We start from the raw sequence: 17,024 nt of genomic DNA, 5'->3' as shown, positions 1-17,024 counted from the left end.
GTGTAATAAGTCAATCACAGAAGGACAAATATTGTTATTAGTCCGTTATTGTAAAAATCAAAGAAAGGTTTATCTATGGAAGGAAATTTTCTTTGTTGGTTACCAGGGGTGGGAGGGGAGAGTAGGGAACACTGTTAGATAGGTAGAGATAAGTATTGATTTGGGTGAAGAAAAAAGGGCATTGTACCAAATGTGAGTGATCAACATGGTGACATTGAGGAAGAGGAAGACATAGAGAGGTACATGCGAGGTACAAACAACAAAGATGAACCCTTTTGCACATACAGTACTGTGTTGTCAGTGAAGGCTAACATGGGTATACGGGTAGACAGATGGGTGGACAGGCTGAACTATCAGGTATGCTATGCAGCGGGGAGTATAAAGACATGTATAGGGTTGGCAGACAATGGTTCTACAAGTGTATTTGTGTGTTCTGTAAGAATTCCCAGGTGTATAGTAGAGCTGACAAGGGACAAGGTTGTAGTCACTTCTTGGCCACAGACAGCTACCCAGAGGAACCAGTAGTTGAACGTGTGGGCTCAGGACCGTAGTCACAGGGGACATCAAGCTCAATTGGCATAACATACTACACAAAACATTGTTCTGCCTCCTATTTTGGCGAGTAGCGACTGGGATCTTGAAAGCTTGTAGCAGCCATCTAGATGGAACAGTAGGTCTCTCCTCATCCAGAGCAAAGAAGAATGAAGAAAACCAAAGATTCATGGAAACCATTAGTCCAAGCGATGGGTACACCAGGTGATCCTCAGTCTATACGACTATGAGACCAGAAGAAGTAGATGGTGCCCGGCTACCACTGTCAACCACTTGGAGGGGAATCTATGTAGGAGATCCTGGATAGAGAGGGAAAACAATGTGGAATGAAACACAAAATCATTTGGGAAAAAAAGGGGGGGGGCAGGTTTGCTGGTCTGATAGAGCCTGGTGGAACCACTGAAACTATGGCCCCTAGCTGCCTTTCAGGTCTGGAATTGAACCCAAACCTGTGACTTCCAGTCAAAGGACAGGCATATGAAGTAGATGCACTCCTTGGAGAAAACAATCATGGGAGAAAGAAGGGCTGCTTATGCACAGGAAGACAGCTAAGGGGGCAGGAGTGCATGGAGCGATGGACACACAGGGAAGAGGTAACTATTGGGAGGAAGTGGGAGGGGAGCTGTTGCACTGTGGTAAATGGTAGTCAATGTCATGAGACAAAGTGTATATGAACTGCTGTATGGAAAGTGAATTTGCTCTGTAAACTTTCCCCAAAATCACAATTTAAATAAATAAATAGATAGATAGTTAAGAATCAGCCATTGCAAACCCCATGGCACCAAGGTCTGCCCTGCACACAAGGAGTTGCCAGGAGGCAAGGCGACTCAGCAGCCACTGGGTATGTGTGGATTTACAGGGCTGAAAGGAACCGGGGGGTTGTGGCTCTGTTGCCTGACCTCAGGGCAAACAGTAATTACAGTAATTACTTCCCCCCCCCCCCCCCCGTCAGTGACCCCTCGAAACCTTCAGAGAAGGGGCCGCTCTCACTACCTGTAAATTCTTCTGTGTTTTTGTGATACAACCTTAAATGCTATTATGGCAAAGGTCCCCACACTGAATTTATTTCACTACTTTATCGTCTCACCTAAAAGTTCAGTTCAATTCGCATGTTTTCCACACTTCGTGACCTGGGTGAGCGAGTGAGTGCTCTTCCCCAAATGAGTGCCATATAAATTCCTGCTGGCTACCTCAGCTTGTTCTCAAAGGAGAGCAGATTTCACCTTGCTCTGGGAGCTCTGCTAACGTCGTGCCTAAGGCACTTGACTGCTGACCAGAAGGCTGTAGGTTCAAACCCACCAGCCACTCCTTGGAAAGAAGGTTGGGCAATCTACTTCCGTAGTGATACTGCCGCGGAAACCCAAGGAGGGGTCGCAGTGAGGTGGAAACAGCTCAACAGCAGTGAGCTTGGTTTCTTTGGCTTTGCTCCGGGCGGTGACTTCTTCGAGATCGGATCGGTCCTTCACTCTTTCTCGCCTACCCGTTCACTCCTGCTTAGCTGTGCATTCTGTTTTCCTCATGGATGCGTTGCCCGAGGTGGAGCAGTACAGCGCCCTACAGGGGCCAGGCTGTCCAACTGCTGCTTTGTGTTTCTCTGACAACACTACTTGGCTCATTTAGCTTGGCTTGTGGGCCCACCTGACCCCTGGATTCTTTTCCACTGTAATGAGTCACTCGGGTTGTCATCCATTTGCTGTTTGTGCAGCATGTTTCTTCTCTTGTCCGTTCACCTTTTCCGGAGACGTGCCATTCAGTCTGTTTCTGAACCAAATAGCCTGGACTAGATGGATGCAGAGAGGAGCTCCAGGGGCACAGTCGGTTAGTGTGCGGTACTTATAAATGGATGCAGGGGAAATTTGTAGGGGCTCTGGTGGCATAGTGCCTAAGACACTTGACTGCTAACCAGTAGGCTGGCGGTTCAAACCCACCAGCCACTCCTCAGAAGGAAGGTTGGGCAATCTACTTCCATAGTGATACTGCCTCGGAAACCCAAGGAGGGGTAACTGTGAGTTGGGTCCAACTTGATGGCACATTACAACAACAACACTTTATATGTGGTTGTTGTTGGGTGCCATCAAGTTGCCTCTGACTCACAGTGACCCTTTATACAACATAGGCCCAGTCCTGTGCCAGCCACACAATCCTTGCTCTGCCTGAGCCCATTGCTGCAGCCACGTGTCAATCCATGTTGTTGAGGGCCTTCCCCTTTTTCACTGACCCTCAACTTTACCAAGCATGATATCCTTCTCCAGGGATGGTCCCTTCTGACAACATGACTGAAGTAGGTGACACCAAGTCTGACCATTCTTGCTTCCAAGGAGCATTCCAGCTACACTGCTTCCAGGACCGGTTTATTGATAGATCACTAAACATTGCAGTGGGTCATCTGACATTTGCCAGGCTGTTGCATCACTGCAGACACATGGGAGGCAACACCTTCTCCTGACGTGTGCACTGGCTGTGGAACTACATGGGTACGGGTGAGGATCCTAGCTCAACTACTAGCTGTGGCCAGCTTATGGAGCCTCTCCTACTTAGCCTCAGTTCCTCATATGGTTAGTGTGAACAGTAGTAGCTCAATGTTGGACTTGAGAGGATTAGTGAGGTGCTGTATGGGAGGTGCTCAGTGTGCTTCTGGAATGTAGTAAGTGTTTAAGAAATGGTGCCTGTTCCTTTGGTGATGGAGGGTAGGGATCGTACATGTCAGTGTACCGGGATTTTCGTCCACCTTGGAGGTCTGTGTAAATGGTTTAAGTGTATGATACAAATATAGGAGGGATAGATAGGCATCATCATAGTAGTTTTATAGTTTCCCAGTTGCCACCGAGTGAGTTTGTATTCAGTGCCCCTGTGTGTCAGAGTGGAGCTGTGCTCTGAGGATTCTCCTGGCTGCATGTTCAGCAGGAGACTGCCAGGCCTTTCTTGTGAGGTGCATATGGGGGACTCGGACCCCCAGCCTTTCAGTCAGCAGCTGAGTGCTTTAACTGTTCCCACCTCCCAGGAACTACACGTGGCTGCTGTGACTTGGAATTGAGTCGAGGGCAGCTGGGTTTTGGTTTATGTGGGGCGGAGATGGCTACTGGGAAGGGCCACCGACCGGGGCTAGAGGCAGGAGGATGAACAGAAGGCCTCCTCTGCCGTGGAACTGTTGGCATGCTGGGCTGCTCACTCAGGAGCGCTGAACAGTTGGAGAGAAGACACGTCTGAGATTTCTGGAGCCAGTTCCAACCAGTCAGCTGCCCTGACCGTCATGACTTGAGCCACAGGTTGTAAATACTATCTTTTCAGACTCAGGGGTGGTGGTGGTTGAGTCTGTAAGCGTGGCTTCTGTCCTCGTAGAGTCTCTGTTTCTAACCTGACTCGGGGGAGGCTGCCGGAGCTGCTTTATGTGTGGTTACTTCCGTCCTCAGCTGTGATTATACAAACACACCCTCTGGAACCTTCCTCTAAATTAACGTTCCATTCTGTGGGCTTCACCCTCTGTGTGAGCTCATCTGACGAGGGGGCTGGCTTCCTCTCCTAGGGCTGCTGTAAGAGAATACCTCAAAGTGGGTGGCTTCCAAGACCATTTATTATCTCAGCTGGAAGTCCGAAGCAGGGTACCAGCCATGTGATTCCATCTCAGCTTTGGGAGGGGAACGGGTCCATCCTCCTTCCTACCTTCTGGAGCCTGGGCAGCCCCAGGCATTCCTTTGCTGCCTGTAGATACGTCTTCACGTGGTGCGCCCCCACCCCACCACCGTGTATGACTCTGTTTCCATGTCTGTTCGTCCCCTTTATAAGATGCCACTCCAAAGGGAGTAGTCACTACTTCAGTGTGTCCTCCTTTGTTGTAACTGAAAACAGAAGGAAAAAAACCTATTGCCATGTGAGGTCAGGTTCAGAAGGACAGGGGCTAGGACATCAGCTCATCTTTTTTCGGGGACACAGTTCATCATGTGTTTGGGAGGGACCAGTCCCCAGAGAAGGACACGATGCTTGGTAAAGTGGAGGGCTAGCAAAGTGAGACGGATAGACACAGTGGCCGCAGCAGTGGGCTCAAGCATACCTGCTACTGGGAAGGTGGCGCGGGACCGGACAGTGCTTCATTCTGCTGTATACGGACTCTCTCGCTGCGAGTTGGAATGCCTCTGCAGCACCTAGCGGCCACAACAATGCTCAGTCCTCAGCAGAAACCCATCTTAGCAGTGCTCTCGAAGGCCCGGGCTCGAGTTCCAGGCCCACAGCCACCAAGCACAGCTCCTCCCACCGTGGGCCTGCAGCCTCGGCCCCACCGGACGCCTGGCCACACTGCGAGGGAAATGGAAGGTGGATGACCTTCAGCTTCAGATTTTGTTTTGAAGTTGAAACCAGGACCAGCTGACCCTGGAGGCTGTTTTGTGGAAGTGTCTTCACGCTCTCTTTTTATCTTGATGTTTTTCACTGAAGTGCTGGGAGAATTCTACTCTTGTCTGTCATTCATATTAAAATAGTCAGTATCCCTGCTCCCGATCTCTTGAAACTCCTTCAGACCTCATTAAAGCCAAGCCCCATCTGTCTTCCCCGGGGGTGAACACCTCTCCTCCCTGCTCCTCCTCCACAGCCTTCCCCCCACCCCCCGCCTCCTTCCTGGGCCCATCTCAGCATCCTGAGCTTTCGACTTTTTCAGTATAAGATGCTTCTGGCTTGCAAATTTGGGGTTTCATCTGCCTTTCCATAGCCATTGAGGCCACACCCTAGCCAGGCTGCCATGACCACATCCCCTTTCTCTCCACTTTCAGCTTCAGGACAATGGAGCATTACAGGAGCTCGTATCTTTGCAGGATCACAGGGCACTGCCCCATTGTCCACCTCCTCTGTGCTCACAACACTCCCATGCTGCTCATGAGGAGGGGAAGACTTGCAGGACCACCTAACTGTCCCCAGGTCACACAGCTGCTATGTGGTGGTGTTGGACCTGAACGCAGACATGACCTCACACTCACTAAAATGCTGCCTGTCGGGATAGAAGGCCAGGGCCACCTGGTCTGCCTCCTCACACCTTCTCAAGCCACGGGGCCCACCACTGGGTGGTTGGAGCTGCAAAAGTCTTGAGTCTGTCGTAGCAGATCCTCAGCCAGGATTGTGATGGTGTCCCCTGGTGAGAAGGGTTCTGCAGAGCTGGGTGAGGCTTTTGGGTGCTGTTCCATGAGGTCATGCATGTGCACAGGAAGGGACTCAGTTAACTCCGGGGCTTTGTCTGTGCCCCCAGCTGAAGACCTAACTGCTTTTCAATGAAAATACTGGATTTTCATATATACTATTGAACATTTCCTATTGAGGAGCCCTAGGAGCTCTGGTGGCATAGTGCCTAAGGCATTTGACTGCTAACCAGAAGGTTGGCGGTTCAAACCCACCAGCCACTCCTCAGAGGGAAGGTTGGGCGATCTACTTCTATAATGATAGTGCCTCTGAAACCCAAGGAGGGTCACTATGAGTTAGATCTGACTCCACAGCCATTGTTGCATTGTTTTGTGTTATTGAGGAGCCCTGGTTAAGCACTTGGCTGCTAACCAGAAGGTCAGTGTTTCAAACCCACCAACCACTCTGCAAGAGGAAGGTGAGACAGCCTGCTTCCATGAAGACTGACCACCTTGGAAACTCTGTGGGGCAGTTCTGCTCTGTCCTCTAGGGGCGCTGTGAGTCAGAATTGACTCACCCACAATGGTTTATTTTATTGTGCTTTTAAAACCAATACTCACAAAACCATCAGCTCACTTTATTTTGCTTATGACAAGAGGGTAGGATCTATTTTTTGTCACAAAACCAGAACCTTACGTGTTTCTCCTGGCCTCCCGCAGCGCCCCATCATCTCCATCTGCTGGGGCCACCGAGACTCACGGCTGCTCATGGCGTCAGGACCGGCCCTGTACGTGGTGCGTGTGGAGCACCGAGTGTCCAGCCTACAGCTGCTGTGTCAGCAGGCCATCGCCAGTGCCCTGCGAGAAGACAAGGACGTCAGCAAGCTGAGCCTGCCCCCCCGCCTGTGCTCCTACCTCTCCACGGCCTTCATCCCCACCATCAAGGTACCACCGACTCCCATCCGCCTGCTCGCCTTCCTCCCTGCACAGACGGGCTCACCTGGGGAAGGGCAGAGCACTCACAGGAACCTGGCCACTCGACAGGAGCCGCTGGGCAGCGGAGGCGTGTGGCTGAGTGTTCCGGCACGTTCTCCCACAGGTGCAGTGTGTCAGCATCACGGTTAGAGTCCATAGGGGGCTGACCTCAGTGCCGGAAGTTCTCTTTCCAGGGCAAGGGCTGCATCCCAAGCTTGATTGCTATGCCGCCCCGGTGATGAAAGTTGTGGGCATATAGTCAGCGTTTGATGATGAGGTTGGCGCAGGACCGGGCATTGTCACATTCTGCTGTATATAGAGTCACTATGCATCAGAATCGACTCAACGGCGCCTTACAACAGTTAGCATTGACTGATGCCAGGCACAACACTGAGTACTTTGGAAGGCTCTATCTTCAGATACAGGCGGATGCTGCCTTTGTTCCTTTAGAGAGGACAGGACACATGTTTGTAGACGTCCCACTGCTGGTGTGGTCAGGATTTGAACCCAGTACGACTCGAGAGCCTGCTGTCCCCCGCTTAGCACACCCATCACCATCTGTCTGCCGTGGTAGCGACAGAATCTGTCAGTTACGGCTCAGGGATGGCTGTGCCCTTCACGCTGGGCCCTCCACCTTTTCTGAATCCTCTCCCTCCTTCTAAGTACCAGACAGATTTTTGGTTACAGAAAATAGCATTTTTTTGAAACACCAGAGTTTTAGAATCTGATGTGACTTTTTTTTCCCAGTTCCCTTAAAATTTTGATTCTTCACTAGTAAGTGTCAGCCCCAGCTGCGTGTTAGAACCACTTGGGGGCTTTTTGAAAATGCAGATGCCCAGGCCCCACCCCAGGGGTTCCGGTTGAGCTGTCTGGGTGGGATCTTTGCTTAAACTCATTATTGTCGAGTCAGTTGCAACTCATAGCAGTTCCTCCTTGGGTTTCCGAGGTGGTATCTCTAGATTGTCCAACCTCCTTCCAAGGAGTGCCTGGGGGGTTTGAACTGCTGGCAGTCTGGTTAGCAGTCAAGTGCCTTAGGTACTTAGGTGTATGTAAAAGTGCAGATGCCTAGGCCCCACCCCAGGGGTTCCGGTTGAGCCATCTGCTGCAATCCTGACTGAGGTGAGTTTGAAAGCTCCCGGGAGATCCAGGATGCACCCAGAATTGGGAATTGCTCTCCACCACGTCCATCTCTCCCTGGGCTCCCAGCCAAACCTCTGCCACAGTGGCCTGTCCATGCCCGCTCTCATCCTCACAAGCCTCATCCCTTCCTTTTCTTCCTGTCCACCTGCAGCCCCCGATTCCAGACCCCAACAACATGCGGGACTTTGTCAGCTACCCCTCGGCCGGCAACGAGCGGCTGCACTGCACCATGAGACGCACAGAGGATGACCCCGAGGTGGGCGGCCCCTGCTACACGCTCTACCTGGAGTACCTGGGTGGGCTGGTGCCCATCCTCAAGGGACGGCGCGTCAGTAAGCTGCGGCCAGAGTTTGTCATCATGGACCCCCGCACAGACAGCAAAGCAGGTGGGTGACCTGCTGCACGCAGTGGGGCAGAGCGAGCATCACAGCCCGAGAGACAGCACCTGTGCTTGAGCCGCGAGCCTCATTGGCAGAGGCAGGTGTTCTTCCCAGTCTGACCTTCTGATGCTTGGATACTTTCTGACAGTGCCTTCTGTAAGGCACCACAAGCCTGGGTGTGGGCAGAGGAAACATGGCTCTCAGGCAGGGGATGCCGGCCAGGCCTTCTAGGAAGGATAGCACCTTCATCCTTTTCTTTGGCAAGGATTCATGGGGCGCCCAGTGCAGTACCAAGACCACATGCAAGGAACAGTGAGCCACTCTCTGTCCCCGCCCTGCTCCTGCCCTCCTCAGCCAATGACACGGGATGTTCACAGGCCCAGCCTGCTCCTCAGGGCCCTGTGTCATCTTGACACTGCCCCCGCTAACCCCCAATGACTGCCTTTTAGCTGGTTGGCAGTGAAAACCCCTGCGCGTCCGTACCAGTCTTGACGTGGTAGATCACCCCTTCTAAAGCTGTCCGTCACTCCGTTGCTGTGTGCGTGTCGCTCACTGCGTTGCCACGTTGGGTGTGAGCTGGTCAGCCTCCAGACAGAGGGCCTTTGTTCTTTTTCTCCATGCCACTTAGTGCTAGCTTATTGTCTCCGGCCCGTATCTGCATAAGCTGACCACGTGAGCACTGTGGCTCCCCATGACATCCTCCCTGCCACCCACAGCAGAATGCACAGCCCTGTCCTCGGTGTCCAGCTGGGTGCACACGGTCATTGCACCGGGGCTCTGTCTGCCCTGTGAGTCTGAGGGCACTTAGGGAAAACTGGGTGCCTGGCAGCACCTGAGCAGGTGCGGCTCTGGGTGGGTGAGCTTGGCTCTCATTGGCAGGTCCTCACTCTCCTCCCTCCCATCCACTCGTCACCTGTCAGACCGGCCTCTGCTCTGTCCTAGCCCCAAACCTGCCATCAGCAACATGGCCACGCAGGGGCCTGCTCTCTGACGCCCTCGCCTGCCCCCTCCAAGGCCTCCCACAGCTGGCCCACTGCTCCTCCAGCCTTGGTCCGCGTCTTTGGCAACAGTCACCTGGCAGGATTTGGGGTAACACGGAAAGTGGTAAAACTGCCGTTTTCACAGGTGGGCCCTAGTGAGAGTTTCTGTCTTTTGAGGCAACAAACTAGTAGCAAGAACAGAGAGCGAGAGGAAGAGTGGGGCAGATTCAGAAGGCAGGAAAGGCAGAGAAGCAGAACCTAGAACAGCGGGCGAAACTGATGCAGAGAGGGGGATAAGACGAGCCGCCGAGGGTGGGCGGGACTGAGGAGGGCAGTGAGTGGGGAGGGGCCGAACAGGGCCGTCGCTGTCACCCGACGGCACCGCTGCCGCGGTTCCTCCCACGCGGGGTATCGTCAGCTGTGCAGTTGGCCTGACTGCCGGCGGCCCCACACACCCCGAACGATGCCCGGTTCTGCGCCATCTCCGTGGTCAGTGGCAGCTCAGACCATTGTGCTCCGTGGCATCTCCACAGGCCGGTTCTCGGCAGCAGGTCACCAGGCCTTTCTCCCTGGTCTTTCTCAGTGTGGGAGCTCCGCTGAAACCTGTTCAGCATATAGCGGCACTCAGGCCTGCAGTGAGGTGGCGGTGGCTGCATGCGGAAGGGCGTAGTTTGCCCCGAACCCTCAGTCCCCAAAGACCAGACCAGCCCAGTGCCTGCCCTCGTCATCCTAAACCCCTTCCTCTGTCCCTTATTTTAACATCTATCAGCTGAGATCAAACACAGATCGAATCAGGTGCTAAGAAGCCTTTGAGGAGCGAGGTGTTTCCGTTTTATAGTGTTCACAATTAAAAGAATTAAAAGGCTATAAAACAAAGCCAGCAGACAAGTCTGCATGCCCGTGCCTCCTTCGGAAGGAGCTCAGTCTCCTGTGGTCCCTGGGGCAGGAGTGAGCAATAGCAGGCGCTCGGTTTGCGTGGAGTTTAAAATCCATTCCGGTGATGAGACAACTGAAACCCTTAAAGGTCAGTGAAAAAGTCAAGACTTGAGTACTTCAAGACAAAACGAGAAGATGGTTTTCCTATTCGGCAGAGTCTGATTGCTGACCCAGTGATGTACAGACACCGGGTCAGAGGGGGAACGAGCCCTGATTCTGAGGTGCCAGAAATCCCCCATCCCGCAAAGCCCTGGGTCCTGCCCCTCACTGGGCCAGGGCCTGCCTCTGCACACATCACCTCAATGCTTTCTGAATGCTCGATGCATCTTTTAGAAGTAGGTATCAGCCCCAGGACAGTCCACTCTCTGGGGTTGCAGCAGGAGACAATTTGAAAAGTCATTATTAGTAAAGGAAAAGAAGCAGTTTAGGGCATGTCATTCACGAAATCCCGTCAGGAAACATGAAGTCAGCCGGGCAGGTGGGGCAGGGTGGAGAGGAAGTCAGCCGAGAAGCGAGGCCTGGTGGGTTTCTTCAGGCCGCAGTGGTACTGGTCAGATGGCACACCAGGGTGTGTGGACTCAGTGTGTGTCTGAATTGGGTGGAGGTTCACTTGGTCCGTGAGCCTCAAACTGAATGGGACCAAGCTCTGCTCAGGGTCCCCAGGTGCTGGAACGCAGACCCGGTCGCACACTGGTGCGTGAGTCATGTGTCTGGTCTGGTGAGTGGTCCCCTAGCTGGGTGACGTCGGCAGCAGTCTTGGTGACACGCTGGCTGCCCCCAGCACATCAGAAAGCCCCTCACAGAGGGTCCTCCATGCGCGCAGGAGCTCCGAGGTCCGTGTGGACTCCCCACCTCTTCCTCCCCAGTGTGAATGGCCCTGGTGAATGATAACCTCACTCACTCCCCGTCCTTAAGTTACACTGGCCGACTCAGCTCTTACTTCTCAGAAAAGGCCTTGGAGCCTTGAAGGGACAGAGTGTTGTCAGTATGACAGTGGTTCTGAAAAGCAGGGTCCTCCCCTGGGGAGACCTGGGCTGGGGCAGAGACTTTGGGTCCAGCTGGTGGAGGGACAGGAGAGCACCGGGGCAGGAGAAGGGGTGTCCTGGAGGATGCTGAGGTACCTCTCACCCCTCCGCAGCTTTGTGAGGGCCCCGCCTCTTCCCTGCTGTCTCATGGCCTGTTGACACACGTGTCTTGAGTGGCAGCGTGTCTCCTGGGCACCCAGAGCTCCTTCTGGATGGTTCCCCTACATAGGTCCCCTTCCGGCCAGACCCCGCCCCCCTCAGCAGGCAGCCCCTGGGGTGGAATGGCCAGCCGCACTGGTGATCTCGCAGCAGCTGGGGCAGACAGGTACCGTCCCAGCTGCTCCCAGCCGGCAAACCTGAAGCGCACCAACGCTGTGAGGACTCGAGGCCTTGCAGCCCAGGCCAGGTCAGAAGCAGGTTCTTGGGAAGCCCATGAGAAGTCCACCCCTCGTGTGGCCTAGAAGCCCTCACGAGCCCAGGGGGTGCTGGTGGATCGTGACACACCACCACAGCACAGCCACCCCGTTTCAGCTCCGTTCAGCCAACAGTGTCAGATCGTGTGTACGTTCCCAGCAGCACTCAAAACGCCACATCCATTCTGACAGCAGGAGAACTAATTGCCTAATTGGCTTAGAAAACCTAACAGCATAAAAGTCAAAAACAGAACAACACTCTGCACCTTTACAGGTGCAGCGGCGGCCTGTGGAGTTGGCTGTCCTGGAGTTCACAGTGGTGTCTTTGTCAGGGTCCCTTAGGTTTGCCCGTTGCTGTGTCTCACCAGATGAGATCTATGGCAGCAGCTTGATCTCCACCGTGGTCGACAGCTGCAACTGCTCCGACTCCAGCGACATTGAACTCAGCGACGACTGGGCTGCCAAGAAGTCTCCCCGAGCGTCCAGAGCCAGCAAATCGCCTAAGCTCCCCAGGTAGGCTCGGGCTTCAGGGCGCTCTCCCCGTATTGCAAACTCAGTGCCTCTGGACACGTGGCAGGGTGTGTGCCTGCCACAGAAGCCCTGGTGCTGACACCAGAGGGACGCGGCCGGAGGAGTCTGTAACTCAGAGGCAGGGAGTCCTTCCCTGGGGATGGCCTGCTTTGGGCGCACACAGGGTCTCAGTGCCTGAGCTCCTCAGTGTTATCTCCCTGTATGTATCAGGTCCTCCTCCCTCTGGTCTTAGCTCACATTCCATCTCTGGATGGGACACAGGCTTGTGTCTGAAAACGTAGCTTCCCTTAGCTCAGGCCCCCACCCTCTTCCTGTGCCCTGGGAGCCCTGGATTCCCTCCGGCCAAGCTCCCAGTCCACGTGAGTGAGGCATGATGCGTTTCTCCCATAGGATGCTGTGCACTTTGCCATCTCCGTTTTTATAATGCACACTTGAGAAAACTGCTGTTAAGCACATATCCCCATGGTAGAGGAGAAGGAACTGAGGGCTACAGAGCATGAGATCCAAGGGCAGCCGCACGACTGTGCTTGCTGGTTTTGTTTCACTGTATTGCAGGCAGTGAGTGCTAGTAAGCCTGCTGGAATCAGAACTGTGGACTAAGGAATCATTGTAAAAGCACTGTGGTCTTAGGCTGAGAAGGGCCCCTTCCCTGCAGCATAGTGGTGAAGGCGTTGGGCTGCTAACCAAGAGGTCGGCGGTTTGAACCCACCAGCTGCTTTGTGAGAGAAAGATGAGCCTTGGAAACCTTCTGGGGCAGTTCCACTCTGTCCTCTAGGGGCACTGTGAGTCAGAATCAACTTGACGGCAGTGGGTTTGGGTTTTGTTTTTGGCAGACAGCACATGGGCACAACTGCATTTGCTATATATCATTCAAGAGCGAAAGACTGTTTATTGTCTGGCATTCCCTACAAACGCACTGCTGGCCTCCTCTGCGTGTTTGTCACGTGTGCTGTAGCCCTCACATTCCCTCCTCATGCTCATGGAGCAGACGCAGGGCCCCTGCCACCAGGGACTAGCAGCTCTGGTCCCTGAGACACAGACGCACTGAGGACGCAGACCCACTGAGGACGCACACGGGGCCTGCTCAGCCAGGGAGGGCAGGGGCTCCGAGGCGTGGCACCTTTGGACGCTGCCACCGTGGCCTCCCCTGCGGGGGCCCAATCCCTGGCCTGTCACTACAGGATCAACATCGAGGCTCGGAAGTCCCCAAAGCTGTCCCGGGCCGCGCAAGAGGTCTCCCGGTCCCCCCGCCTGCCTATGAGGAAGACCTCCATTGGCTCGCCCGGCCTGACACGGAGAGAGATTCCCTTTGAAGACATCACTCAGGTGGGGCCAGCACCACCCCGGGTTTCACACATCCCTCACACCCTCCACCTGCCCTTCCTGGCAAACCTGACCCGCCCTGGTCTCTCCACCCCGTTCCTACAGGATTTAGTCCAGCAGCTTGTGGGGAGATGACAGGGCCCCTGCCTCCTCGCTGCCATTCCTCCTGCAGGCCCAGGCCTCTGTACTACCTCCTTCAGCATCTGAACGTGTGTGTGTGGATGTATGTGAATGTGTGAACGTGTGTGTGATCATGTATGTGTGTGTGAACATGTTTGTGCATCAGTGTGTGGATGAGTGGATGTGTATGTGTGAACATGGGTGTGAGTATGTGTGTGTGAATAAAAAAAAAAAGACTCACTGCTGTCGAGTCAGTTCCAACTCATAGTGACCCCCTTTGGGTTCCTGAGGTGCTAAATCTTTACAAAAGTAGATTGCCCAGTCTTCCTTCTGAGGAGTGGCTGGTGGGTTCGAACCACCAGCCTTCTGGTTAGCAGTCAAATGCTTTAGGCATTACACCACCAGAGCTCCTATGTGTGTATCTAAATGTGTTTGTGTGTGTGTGTATGTGATATGTGCGTGTGTGAATGGGTATATGTGTGTGACTGTGTCTATGTGAATTAGGAATGTGTGTATGTGTTGTGTGTGTATACATTTACACAATAGATGCGTGCCTTGTACCTCATGCTAACTTTACTTTTTTTTAATTAACTTGAATGAAAAGACAACTAACTGGGCAGTTTCCGGCACAGTGGTTTTAGGGCAGCTGATGTCTCAGGACAGAGAGCAAGGACAGAGGGTAGAGATGAATTCTGTCAGGGAGCTTCTCTCGTCTGGTGACTGGGGCAAGGTGAGGTGAAGAAAATTGCACCCAAATCATTTTGGTGGCCTTTTCAGACTTCACACATGTGGAACACATGGGGATACCCCCTCACTGCCATCCTCAGAGTCACAGCTCGGTGGGCCGCCATTTAAAGTGGGTGTCTGACTGCACCTCACACCGGCAATGTTGGACAGAGGGAGCAACATGGTGATAGTCTGCGTCTAGTCTTAGGGTGGTGGCGTGCGGGAGGGAGAGAACATTCTGGAAATACCCCTGAGGGGTGGTGTGTGAGATTGCTGAGGCATTTTATGTTTGCCCCTGTGGATTTTTGAGCACCAAGGTCAGCATTCTCCTGTGTGACTGGTGGGATCTTGTGACGGTCTGTGAACATCCTTTTCTTTCTTTTCCTCCCACAGCACAACTACCTTGCTCAGGTCACGTCTAATATCTGGGGAACCAAGTTTAAGATCGTGGGCTTGGCTGCCTTCCTGCCAACCAACCTTGGTGCAGGTGAGCACCCCTCCTGTCTGCTCCCTGCTGCTGCAGTTTGAGCTCAGACTGAAGCGCCGGCCAGTGGCGGCCTTCAGTCAGTGTGGAGAGCACACTCTGACGACAGCAGATCAGAGCGGCCTTCCTTTCAGACCGACCCCCAGCCACTAAGTCCACAACAATGAGGATTCTCCCTTCATGTGGTTTATTTGACAGCAGTGCTTTGATTTTTCAGCACAAACCCTGACTTAGAAAACTAACAAATCTCTGCGGAAGCTCTGGCAGACTTGTCGATCTGTTAGCTTCTGGGCCTTTGACTGTGGGCAGGTCTCAGTCCCCACGTCCTCAGGTTTTTAAATCAAAGAAAAGTCAAGAACGTTTGGGAGACTTGAAGGAGAGGCTGGCTGGCTGTTAGTGCAGCTCTTAGTGGTAAATCTTGATGGATCTCATTTATAATACCAGATAAATATCTGGTCCATGACAGGATTGAGATGGAGGAAAAACTGAGCCAAGGAAGCCCAAAGCTGAGCTGGACCCAGAATCTAGACACACTGTGGCCTCCTCTGTCCTCCCACCCAGATGAACAGTACTAACTGCTCACAGTCACCTTTGAGACAATGAAGAGGTGGACATGGCAAAAGATCCTTTATAAAGCAACTTGGCTCTGATGGGTGAACCCATTTGGGATGAGGAGTGTGCTGCTCACCACGTCTTCCTGGGTTGCACGTCTTCTACCTTAGCAGGTAGTGTGCCCCGTGGCTGGCAGCCTCCATCTTGAAAGTGCTCTGGGTAACCTACTGAAAGTGGCCTTTGAGAAAGAGTGTTATTTCACACACAATTGGTGGTAGTGTTGGGGGCTCTGAAGTCAGTTCCAACTCACGGCTTAGCGACTCCATGCGGCAGAAGGAAGCGTTGCCCATCCTGCGCCATCCTCACAGTCATAGCTATATTTGACCCATTGTTGCAGCCATTGTGCTTATTCATCTTGAAGGTCTTCCTCTTTTTCGCTGACCCCCTGGTTTTCCAGGCCTCATGGCCAAAGCAGCATCGATGCATTGGAGCGATTATGTTGGTGAAGAACATTGACTGTACCACAGACCACCAGAACGAACCAATCTCTCTTGGAAGAAGCATAGCCAGAGTCTCCTTAGGAGCAAAGATCTGACCCATGACTTCTTTTTTCCCCCTTATATGTCTCACTTCCTTTGGACATGTCATCAGGAGGGACCAGTCCCTGGAGAAGGACACAGTAATGCACAATTAGATCCTTTGAGATAAATGATTCTAGCACAGCAGTTGTTAAAAAGAACTGTTGCTACATGTGCATTTTCAAGAGACTGATGCTGTATTTGGATTTTTCATTGGAGGTTTCTCAGCTCAAAAGGAGGGATAAAACATGACCCTGACTTAGTGAAGTACCTTAGGCCATCTCTCTGTAAGAGCAAAGAAAGACTCAGAACATTCTCACCAAACTGGACACTGTCTGATGACCATAGAACCCATTGTCCAATCACCAAGTGATGACCATAGACCCCACTGTCCAGTCACCCAGTGATGACCGTAGAACCCATTGTCCAGTCACCCAGCGGTTCTCTCTTGATGGGCACACTTGATGTCAGTAACCACTATTTGGGCTCACAATTATCCCGTCAGTAAGCTGAACCTTAGCCACCTGCCTACAGCACATACTGAGGAAAGGAATGGAAGTGAGAGTTTTCTTAGTGGGTAATTCATTCCACCCTCTCATCTTGGCTGTGGCGATGACCCTCAGAGAGCCAGCAGGGGTTTTAAGAGGGGAGTGCCTGTGTGAGGCACAGACTGCTCCAGCAGGAGTGATTTGAGCGCCCAGGACAAAAGCTTTCTGTGTGACAGCAACGAAATCATTGTCCTAGTTGGTGACCTCTTTTTGAAAGAGTGCTTTGATCTATATAGTTTGATCTGTTCATTTGTAAAGTGAAAAGAATTTTCCACTTGATCCTACTAGAGAAAAGAAATTAACTCTTGGTTTCTAGAAGGTTCTGGGGTGCCCCCACTAAATAATCTTTTCAAAGACATGTGATACTCCCGTGGACTTTACAAGTGACTTCTGTTCCCCATACTGAATAATTTGTTTCCTTCTATTATAAGATCTGACCCATGACTTCTTTTTTCCCCCTTATTTTTTTACATTTCCTAACTTTGTAAATATGTGATAGATTCAAAATTCAAAAGATTCAAAGAGGTATATGGGCAAACGTCTCTCATTCTCACCCCTGGCTGCCCAGTTTTCTTCCCTGGAGGTAACTGAGTTGATTTTTCTTTGAATCCCTCCTGAGACATTTTCTTTCCTTGCTCTTTGTGCATGACAAAGACTAGCAC

The 17,024-nt window shown here is 52.6% G+C and overlaps 1 protein-coding gene across 1 annotated transcript in view; it reads left to right on the top strand.

The window, feature by feature from the left end:
- TULP4 (TUB like protein 4) overlaps window positions 1-17,024 on the top strand; it is a 204,274-nt gene that overhangs the window by 176,570 nt on the left and 10,680 nt on the right. The window contains exons 7-11 of the mRNA XM_007945276.1: window positions 6,372-6,596; window positions 7,918-8,152; window positions 11,869-12,013; window positions 13,213-13,357; window positions 14,594-14,687. Of these exons, the coding sequence (XP_007943467.1) occupies window positions 6,372-6,596; window positions 7,918-8,152; window positions 11,869-12,013; window positions 13,213-13,357; window positions 14,594-14,687 (844 nt within the window). The remainder of the gene's footprint in view (window positions 1-6,371; window positions 6,597-7,917; window positions 8,153-11,868; window positions 12,014-13,212; window positions 13,358-14,593; window positions 14,688-17,024) is intronic.

The sequence above is a fragment of the Orycteropus afer genome, unplaced genomic scaffold (assembly GCF_000298275.1).
Source record: "Orycteropus afer afer isolate SDZICR_OR568_19922 unplaced genomic scaffold, OryAfe1.0 scaffold00135, whole genome shotgun sequence".
NCBI lineage: Eukaryota > Metazoa > Chordata > Mammalia > Tubulidentata > Orycteropodidae > Orycteropus > Orycteropus afer.
The sequence above is the reverse complement of the archived record's forward strand: the minus strand, read 5'-3'. Positions and strand labels throughout refer to the sequence as shown.